Genomic DNA, 11,365 nt, shown 5'->3' on the forward strand with positions numbered 1-11,365 from the left:
GAAACTCTGCCAAATCAGACTGGAGCCTGGTGTTGCCATCCGGTTTCACCAGTCCTCAGTCAAATCGTCCAACCCATGCTAGCATGGAAAGCGGACGTTAAACGATGATGATGATGATGATGAGGTTAGATACATATATATATATATATGCATTTATTTTATAGACATCTCTCCCCTTCTCTCTTTATATATACATATATTTATTTTATAGACATATCCCTCCCCCCTCTCTTTCTATATATATATATACCCACACATAACAAGAAAACTTTTCACACACCCTACCCCAACAAACCAATCTACATCTCTTCTCCTTCTCACATATGCTCTATGCTTACCTCTCGCTCCTGTCCTCATGGCCGTTTCTCTGTATCATTGCTATCCAGTAGCCCATCACCCCTAACTCTATATACCCAGGTTTTCACCACTCACTGCATTCCCCTCCCCACCCTCTAATCACACTTCTTTGGCAATGTCCTGCCACTTACAACATGACATTCAAACCTCAAGAGTTCGCCCTGGCACTTGCCACCATCTATCTATATCTCTCTCTCTTCCTTTACTTGACCATTCCATTTATATTCTGATTCCCGTCCCTTGTGAGTATGCCTGGCACTCTGCCACCACCTCTATCTTGTTGTCTCCCACTCTCTCTCTCCTCCTGTTCTTCCCCCAGGTTGGGTAACCATTCATCTCCTTTATGGCAGCACACCTGTTTCTGTACTCATCTCTGATCTCTCTCTCTCTCTCTCTCTCTCTCTGGCAGGGTAACCTTGTACCTCCTCTGCATCAAGGCAACACAGTCAAATGACTGAAACAAGTAAAAGAGTAATATACTACTATATATTACTACTAGAGAAGCAACAACAAAATAAAATTAATATTTCCGTGGAAAATTGTCAAATTCAAGAAAATTAGAAAATAAAATAACAACAGAAACAAATTATGATTTTAAACAAAAAGAAATATAATTCAACAAAATAAAAAGATAAAAGATTAACAAAAAATATGAAAAACAAAAGTTTATTTACTTGTTCCTTTATTGTTCCTGAATATAACTGAATTAGTTTAAATTGTACTTTCCTTTTTTTTTTGTATCAGGAAGACTTCAGTTACATATTTGTAAACCTTTACTTATTTTTTTTCTTCAATCCAAAACATTCATCAATAGCCAATGGCAAAATAAATGGAATTGCATTCACTACTCACTCATACATGAATACAAACATATACATCCACACACACATAGATATTGAGGCAATTCTATTAATGTAAGAGTGAATACCATAACCCATTGTGCTCATAAATGCATAGTTTGAAAACTGTCTTTATGTAAGTAGTAGTAGCACAAGTAGGGTATCTCTTGTTAAACTATGATCATAGGAGTTAAACTTAATACTGTAAGCTAACAAAACACTTCAAAATTACTTTGTCATCTTACTGCTTACAACAGTATACTTTACCATACATGGTACTTATTTATAGCTAGGTGAACTGGACAATTCAAGAATAGAATTGTCATGATCTCATTCACAATGCTGTTCTGGTGGAATTATACAAACTGTTGAGCACTTTGGCTGCTAGCTTAACACACCCTTGACTTCACTAGTTATGACTTAACAACATTTTTCACTTATCCTTAAGTCAAGAGAAAAAACAGTGCTTAAGATCCCTCACAAGTTAAGGAGAGAGGAAGGTATCTTTAAACTGGAAATCTTGCCCTGATGCTTGTAACAGAGTGGACTCTGCTAAAGGCACCAGTGGACCAGGTAGTGGTATTAATCTGTGCACTGGATTAAATCTACCATCCAAGTAGGCCATAACAAGATTTGAACTCAGAATGCAAAGAGCAGTAAAATTACAGCAACACATCCTGTCTGACACCCTAATGATTCTGCCAGTGTAAATCCCGAGACTGGCATTTTATTTATCCTTCCTGGAACGATTAAAAGCTAAGTTGATCTTGGTCTGAACTGAATTCATCTGTCAATTTAGCAACACTGTCAGTTTACTTCCGAGACTACTTAAACTCCATTGGAGAGTTCTAAGTGGAGTCTGATACCCTTCAACTGCCCTGAGACAAGAAGTAAAGAACCAAAACAGATTCTTCACTTCTCACAACCAATGAACATAACACCAAACTCTTCTATGTTCTCTCCAACAGATCAGTTGCTGCTAATGTTGTCAACTCATCGGTTTCCTCAGAATCAGGATTTTACTCCATATTTGTTCTGCCTTATCTTTTACCATTGCAAAATGTCTTTTGTTTTATTTATTTATTGATAATAAAAAATTCACAAGAGAACAACAAAAAAAAGGGTGGGGGAAGCAATATTTCAACTTAAATATTAAATAATTTTCAACAAGCAATAACTTTGGAAAAAAAAAAAATCAAATTACTTCAAAATCAAAAAATATAAACAAAATAATGTATACATATCACATTAAATAATTCAACAGATATATACATATATGGATATTATTGTATGTGTAGGATGGCATAAAGAGAGAGAGAGTAAATGAATTTAAAAAAAGGAATTTTAATAAAACAAATTATCAACTTTTAATGTTTTTAGGTATTGGGCCAATTTCATAAGGGGACATATGTCAATCAACTCCAGCATATCACAGGTACTCAGTTTATTAAAATACCCCTTTCTCAAACCCATGCAACCAAAACATTACAAAGGATATTTTTTTAGTCCAACAAGGTTTCTTATAAAATCCACAACTTTTATAATAGTAACTCTTAACACTGACAGAGGCCATACATTTTTAGTAGCGGAGTGGGACAGAGTGGATTTAATCATCAACCCTATAGATATCTGATGATTATTTTGTCAATCCTAGGAGCCACTGCATGGTTGCTTGACCTGCAAGAAATAGCAGCCAAATCACGCTCAAATATCATCCCACTGTCTTAAATAAGGAAGGATACATTTAACAAGTCAGTCTTATATATTGTAAATCAAAGAATGGACACGTTGGATTTACATATCAACACCTCCATTCTTGGAATTACTGCATTATACTTTATAATTAACAAATTTTTCTTGGAATTTCAGTTTGTATGAAACTGTTTCCTTTACGGAAAACTGTTCATTTCTATTTTAAGGGAGGGTTATAGCTGATTAGATAGGCCTCTGTACATGACTGGTAGATACTTTATCAATGGATGACTGAAAGACAAAAGAGAAACCCATCAAGATCTGAATTTGGAACAAAAAAAAAAAGAAAGACATAACTAAACACAAGGAATCTTGTCTGATGCTGTACTGATTCCACCATTCTGTTACCCCTATAATTATTGTTTCTAATTTAGGCACAAGGCGAGCAGTTTTGAGGGAAGGGGTTAGTTGATGCCATTGATCTAAGTACTAGACTTGTATCCTATTTTATTTTATCAAGCCCAGAATGATGAAAGGCAAAGTTGATATCCTCAGAATATAAAGAACTGGAAGAAATACCACAAGGCATTTTATCCGATGCACTTACAATTCTGTAGCTGTTTTGGTGCCCTTATAACAATTAGAATAATGATTTATAACATAGACAGAAAGATACAGTAAATTCTATCGACCTTGCCCCAGTGCTGTACTGGAACTTACTGTATCAAATTCAAAAGCTGGCTCTTCTTCAGAATTCTCCCTCCACCCTATAACTTTTGAACCAGTAATCTAAAAAAAATTTTTTTCAGATTCATGTTTTCTATATTAGAAATTATCATTTAGCAAATTTAAATTCCCTACCAATTTATTTGCTTTGTTTAGTTGACAAAAATAATAATAATAATAATGAAATTATTGTGTATAGTGCTCAGGTACACTACATCTCATCAAAGGTGCATGTACAGTTCATAGAATTATGTACAATTGAAATTAAAATTTTTTTTTTTTTGGCTAAATTGTAATCTCTGATATCAAAAATATGTAAATCTGAAAAAAAAAACAAAAAAACATAGAAAAAATTTTTTAACATGGCATGAGGCTACATTTTTCAGGTTTTTTTTACAAAATCTGAAACCAGCTGTGCTGATAATAGTACAAAAATTTTTATTGGCCACAAGAGCCCAAAATGTTGGGAAGAGCACAATGAAAAAATGCAAAAGAAAACAAAGTAGAAACAATTGAGGATTTACATCAAGTAAAAGGATTACATCAACAAAACAATAATAATAACAATAATGATGATGATGTTGGTGATTTAAAGGTGAAATACAAAAGAAAGTAGCAAGAAATGGAGAGGATTCACATCAAGTAAAGGGTTGAGATCAATAAAATAATAATGATTTCTGATTTAGGAATAAAGTCATCAATTTTTAGGGGGAAGGGTTAGTCGACTACATAAATTCTGGTACTTTACTTTGCTGACCCCTGAAAAGATGAAAAGCATGGTTAACCAGGGTAAGATTTGGATTCAGAATATAAGGAGCTAGAAAAAAATACAAGACATTTTTCTCCTATGCTTTAGCAATTCTTCCAATCTACCAAACAATAACAACAACAACAACAACAATAACAATAATAATAATAATGATAATAATCCTTTCTACTATAGGTACAAGGTCTGGAATTTGTGGGGAGGGAGACAGTTGATCACATCAACCCCAGTACTTGACTGGTACTTAATTCACTGACCCTGAAAGGATGACAGGTAAAGTCAACCTCGGTGGAATTTGAACTTAGAACATAAAGATCAACAAAATGATGCTAAGTATTTTGCCCGGTGTGCCAAAGATTCTCCTTGCTTTCCACCTTAATAATAATAATAATAATAATAATAATAATAATAATGATGTTTTCAAATTTTTCCACAAAGGCAGCAATTTTGGGGGAGGAGATGAGTCGATTTCAATGACTCCAGTATGTAACTGGTACTTAATTTATCAATCCTGAAAGGATGAAAGGCAAAGTTGACCTCGGCAGAATTTGAACTCAGAACATGGCAACGGGTAAAATACCGCTAAGCATTTCGTCCAGTGTTCTAACAATTCTGCCAGCTTGCTTCCTTAATAATAACAATAATAATAATGTTTCAAATTTAGGCACAAGTCCAGCAGTTTTTGAGGGGCAAGGGCTAATCAATTACACTGACCCCAGTACTTGATAGTAATTTATTTTATTGACCCTGAAAGGGTGAAAGGAAAAGTTGATCTTGATGAAATTTGAACTCTGAATGTAAAGAGCCAAATGAAAAACTGCTGAGCATTTTGTCTGATGCTCCAGTGCTTCTGTCAGCTCGCTACCTTAATAATAATAATGGTAATAATTGGGAAGAGGTATAGTTGACTCATTCCACCCTGGTAGCAACTCAGACTGGTACTATTTCTACAAACTTAGAAGAATGAAAGGCAAATTCAATTTCAGGTCAGAATGTAAAAAGACATAACTAAAAAGTAAAAATAATTTTATCTGATGCTCTACCAATTCTGCCATCTTCCACTCTAATAATAACAAGGATCATATTTTTGTTTCAAAAAATTTAATCTCACTTGAATTGAAAATAAAATGTTTCACAGTGCATTCAGAGGGAATGTAGACATTTTCATACATACAGGTGTGGAATCAGGAATACCAAATACATTTTTTAATATTTTTTTTTTACAAAGATTTTTACCACATGAGAAGCTTCATAGTGAGTACTAAACTTCCAAACCTAATCAGTTTGTTTTTTTTGCAGTACTCAAGCTCCACCTCACATGTTATCACCAGCTAAATCAATTTTATAAAATTCGACACACACAAAGGTATTATTATTTACAATGTTTTCTAACACTTCTACACTATTTCTATCTATTTCATGTTTTCTATATCTGTTATACCATGAAATTTATTTAAACTTATTGTCTATATTTTATAAAGTTCATCATAACCAGTTTCATTCCTAACAGGGATATCACTACTAAACAATATATCAGTCAAGACAAAACAATATGTATGTCTACATAATCACTTGATCTACTGTTCAATGGAGAAACTAAATTTAGCTTAAGAAATACTCTATTGTCTTTATCTTTTTTGTTACTATATTACTTTCAAGTAGATTGCTTACTGTGTTTTAGAAACTAATTTTCATATAATCAAAATTTGAGAGGGATTAATAAAATATCTGTAATTTTATTACATATTGGTATATATTACGTTGGTGTTGATCGACTGGAAATTCTCATTATCATTCATGTTATCATGAGATTTTAACTCAAGATCTTATTGTAACAAAATTTTGATATAATGTGAGTTAAATAAGTTACTATGCCTAGTATCAGGCAAGTTGGTATTAAAAGGATTAAAGCACACACTACACATTTAAGTCCTGAATCAAAGAGCAGTATATTTATGAGAACAAGGTAAAAATATATGCCTCCAAAGCACCAAAGGTTTTTTTAAGGGGCTGGCACTTAGTTCCATTTTTATAGTATTAGTCTGCTGAATGACAGATCTCTTCCTTGCTTAGGAGGCAGATCTATTCCAAGGCCACATATGTATTTAGCCGGAGGGGGTATAGATAATTGACTGAAGTAGCCCTAGTATTTTATTTTATTAATGTTGAAACAACAGAACGTAGAATTTGATTCCAATGGCATTTGAACTCAGAATGTAAAGGGTGGGAATTAAACATTGATATGCATGTACTCTGGTTTTCTGTCATTCCCACAACAATATCAAATAATACCAGATCAATAAAAAGTTGAAGAACAGAAATTTAACAAACACCAACATATAAACATGACTGTCAACCTTATAAATAGTCAATATAACCTGCAAACAACAGTATTCACAATTTATAATGCCATAGGCTGTTAAAAACAAAATAAAGTAAATGAAATCTTTATTTTCTTATTATCCTCCATAGTTGGTTCTAAGTTCCTTAGTTTGTTTTAATTATCACAGTTAATACAATACTGAAAGGCTTCCTTAGCAGAATAAGTTACAATCTGTTGGAGCATTTCCCAGATTTCAAGATTCTAACTGATGTAGAGAAAGAAAATGACACTTCTGTTCTTGAATTTATACCAAGGACCAAAAGAATTCATTTATTTTCCAAAGTTCTTCTATTTCAAAGAATGTTTCTCTATTTTAGATATAGGAATGGCTAACTAGTTATGTAGTTTGCTTCCCAACTATGTGATTTCCAGTCAAATTCCACTGCAAAGTACTTTGAGAGAATGTCTTCTATCATAGCCGCAGATTGACCAAAGCTTTGTAAGTGAAATTTGGTAGATGGAAACTGCATGGAAGCAAATCAGAGAGAGAAAGAGAGAGACAAACTTTTCTTGTTCTTGAGAGGTAAACTTAATTCATTGCCCAGTTTACCACCACCACCACTAAACCATAATCACATGACCATTGAGTGTCTTTAGCAGAGACCTTTCTGTTATAAATATTCAGGACAGGTCTCTGGTTTGTGGAAAACTTCTTCCCTTCCTCCTATCAATCATAAAGATGCTGCACTTCTGACTTTGGAGTTAAAATTGAAAAAAAGTTATTAAAAATAAAAACATTAGTGTTGGATTTGTAACAAAAAAGAAAAAGAAAAAAGCATTTAGATTTTATTTTCACACTTCGTGGATGTTTGATGGTCTTTTTTTTGTTTCAGTTCTGGTAGGAAATGTTAGTGCCAGGAAATTGACAGGAGTAAATCCAAAGAATCAGTCTTTGGTAGTATGGTAGTGCTAATAATGATGATGATAATAATATCGCCCTATTATATTAAAGATGAAGTGTGTAATGATAATATAATGATAGAGTTTTAGTCCAAGGAATTTTTTCTTTGAATATCTTTTAAAAAATGAAATTAAGTTGAATATTACAAAGTTTCACTGTGAGCCTTGAAATATTTGAATGTGCATCAGCCCTTTTAATTAAAGTTGCGTGTGTGTGTGTGTGTGTGTGTGCATATACATATGAGTATTACACAAGCACATCTATTTAATACTCTTTAATACACAAACATATATTTCATTATATTATGCACACACTCATTTATTCCAAATGAAGGGTTCCCTTTACTGCTATTCTGGATTTCTGCTCTCAACTGCAACTGAAATCCAAAGTTTAAATTATGGATTTTATGACATCCTAAGATCTTCAACTGATAGTCATTCCCAGGTTTAAGAGGCATGGCCAATCTAAGTTATTTATGGTGTTTGAAGTTAAGGTTAGGATTTAGACTTATTGAAATTAGTGTGATATAAATCTTGTTGACATACTGTCTGTACTGAAACATTTCAAAACTATCAGAAACAACATTCCCTCTCAAATTATGAGATATTGAACCTAAAAGAAAGAAAAAAAAAAGAATAAAAGATGTAAATTTTTCCCAAACCTCATGAAACATCATCACATCATCATTATCATCATCATCATCATCATTTTACATCTGTTTTTCCATGCTTGTTTGGGTCTGCTCCAGTACATCTCAACACTTTTGTTGTGGTCATTTTGTCATCTCTTTCTGTGAGGTCTAGGATTCTGAGATTAACTTTCATCACTTTTTCCCCACATCTTCCTCAATCTTTTACAGACTTTTCGCGCTTGGATCACTGTTGACATGTGGTCATGTAGCATGTCATAGTTGTGGATCATGCATTTGTACTGTAACTACATGTGGTCGTTAAATGTGCAACCCTAAATTTTGTTGTTTGGGGATACATGACCTGCTTTAATTCTGTATATAAGAAAATGTGCGGGGCAAATATTGCAACTGAAGATGTTAAGTAGGGAGGAGAGAAGGAGAGATATATATTGATAGAGAGAGATAGGAACAGACAGAAATGAACATTCATGGTTAGCTGAAACAATTATAATCATCAATCTGTCTCCTGATAATCAGAAAAAAAAAAAAATCACTAAAAAAGACAAAGAAGTGTTTTAGCATGGAAATTGTCTTTAAATAATCAACAGAAATGATACGAAATGTATTTATACAGAGTTGAGATATGCTGACATATATACATGTTTGCATGTGTGTGTGTGTGTATGTTGTGTGTGTGTGTGTGTGCATGCATGTGTTTAAGTATTTTATTCCCCAATGCTATCATCAATTGGTGTCTGAACTAATGTCAATTTGTCATCCACACCACTGATATATGGGCTTGGCAAGTTGTTGTTATATCGGTAAAACATTGAAATGATGCTATATAAAATCACATCCGCAGCCATGAGGGCAGAAAACAGGAAAAACTCTGAAGCCTGGAAGAAATTGAAAAACATTTAAAATAGAAAATTATAGCATTTTGGCTATGGTCCCTAAAAAATATTTTAAATATTTACCTCTAACATTACGTTTTCTTTTAAATCATTTTATAAACTGTGACAGACTAAATATGTCTGCAATAGACAGTATTCTATGTAAATACATCAACATATCCAGCATTGTTAAAATTATGAATGTTTAAACCTTAAACAAGGCACATTACTCTTTAGAAATATATTGGTATATTTAACATTATGTTTTATGAAGGCTAAATTATCAGTACTAAAAAATAATGTAAAGAATCAGAAGAAATGGCACTGAGCAGCTTGTCTGATGTGCTAATGATTCTGCCAAATTGCCACCTGTATGGGCTAAATTGTTGTCATTATCATGTTTCTTTCCTAGTCTGGGAAATTCTGCCAGGGTCGACTTTAACTTGCATTTTTTGGGGATCATTAAAGTAAGTACTAACTAAGTATTGGGGTTGATGGTAACTGACTTTTCCCTCTCTTCAAAAACTGCTGGTCTTGTGCCAAAATCATCATCTTTGCTATTATCATTATTATGGCAGAATTGTTAGTACACTGTGAAAAATGCTTAGTAGCATTTTGTCTGTTGCTACATTCTGAGTTCAAATTCCACTGAGGACAACTTTACCTTTCATCCTTTTGGGATCGATAAATTAAGTACCAGTTGAGTACTGGGGATCAAGTAATCGACTAGTCACCTCAGGCCTTGTGCTTATAGCAGAAAGAATTATTATTATTATTATTATTATCTTTTATTTGATTTGATAAGTGGAAGCAAGATCCATGGGAGAGATGATTGTATTAGAGATACAGATTGGAATCTTTTCTACACTAGGCACAAGGCCTGAAATTTTGGAGGAGGGGGCCCAGTCAATTAGATCGACACCAATATGCAACTGGAACTTAATTTATTGACCCCAAAAGGATGAAAGGCAAAGTTGACCTCGGCGGAATGATACAGATTAGAACACTACATCAATGGTTCAAGATCCCCAAAACTTAACTAGTTGGTCACAACACCTGTCATTAAGATTACAAAAGTTAAATATAGCCTTACCTGATTTTCAATAAGTGATGTTTGAGCTACGAACACAACAATAAGATTTCCTACTGCGACTGTCAACAACCAAGCTGCTTGAACAACTGATTTCATTGACACAGGAGCCTGTGAAACAAACAAAGACATTCATAAACTAATTGAAAAGCAAGAGAAGTCTAACAGACTGTAATAACCTGTTACTGAGGGCCCACGCACTTACTTGCTAAAACCATCTCTTTAGGGTACAAATAAGCTTTAGTTGCAAAACAGTTGCTCACTTATTACAAGTTTCAAACATGTTCTACACAAAGATTATTGCTCACATATTCAGACAGTACACCCACCACAAAAACAGACACATTCCACATGGTAGTCAAGGAAAAGCCCATTCTGATAACAGAAATTACTTTATTTGAAGAATAAGGCATTGTACTGATGCATCAATCAACTCTGCTTGAGTAGACCTATGACATGATCAATCCATATTCCTTACAATGTGGATAAGAAACTTATTGTATACAATGCTCAGATGCACTACAAACCATTGGATAGGTCCTACTTTCTTCTGCTCCAAGACTAAGTTGCTTTCTTTTTCTTGCAATGAATGGATATGTCAAGATTGTGGCAGTTGAGTATGCTGCATGTATTCTGCAATCATCTTGTTTATGCACAATAAACACAGTTACAAGTTGCAGCAGAGCTCAGAATCATATACTTGGTTGGTGTATGATGATAAGGATCATCATCATCATTTAACGTCTGTTTTCCATGCTGGCATGGGTTGGATGGCTTGACAGGAGCTGGTAAGGCCAGGGACCACACCACATTCTGTAGTCTATTTTGGCTTGGTTTCTACAGATGGATACCCTTCTTAATGCCAGCCACTATACAGAGTGTAATGGGTGATTTTTATGTGGTATCATCACCAGTGCTTGAATATTTAGTATTTACAAGAGACAGGGTGGTAAACCAAGAACAGAGTTATTGACAACAAGATATTAGAATATGCAGTAAAATTGGATAAAAAATGCGTGTCAGTGTATGTGTGTGTGCAGAATATAAATCAAAATACATTTAAAGATAGCATGTTTAAAACATCTCC

At 33.7% G+C, this 11,365-nt stretch overlaps 1 protein-coding gene across 1 annotated transcript in view; it reads right to left on the bottom strand.

The window, feature by feature from the left end:
- Positions 1–1,007: 1,007 nt before the first annotated feature.
- The window catches only part of LOC106871318 (peptide transporter family 2), a 54,938-nt gene continuing 44,580 nt past the window's right edge, over positions 1,008–11,365 (bottom strand). Inside the window, exons 20-21 of the mRNA XM_052970980.1 lie at positions 10,282–10,389; positions 1,008–9,191 (exon numbers count right to left, since the gene is read on the bottom strand). Of these exons, the coding sequence (XP_052826940.1) occupies positions 9,021–9,191; positions 10,282–10,389 (279 nt within the window). The 3' untranslated portion in view covers positions 1,008–9,020. The remainder of the gene's footprint in view (positions 9,192–10,281; positions 10,390–11,365) is intronic.

Source organism: Octopus bimaculoides, chromosome 10, assembly GCF_001194135.2.
Source record: "Octopus bimaculoides isolate UCB-OBI-ISO-001 chromosome 10, ASM119413v2, whole genome shotgun sequence".
Lineage (NCBI taxonomy): Eukaryota > Metazoa > Mollusca > Cephalopoda > Octopoda > Octopodidae > Octopus > Octopus bimaculoides.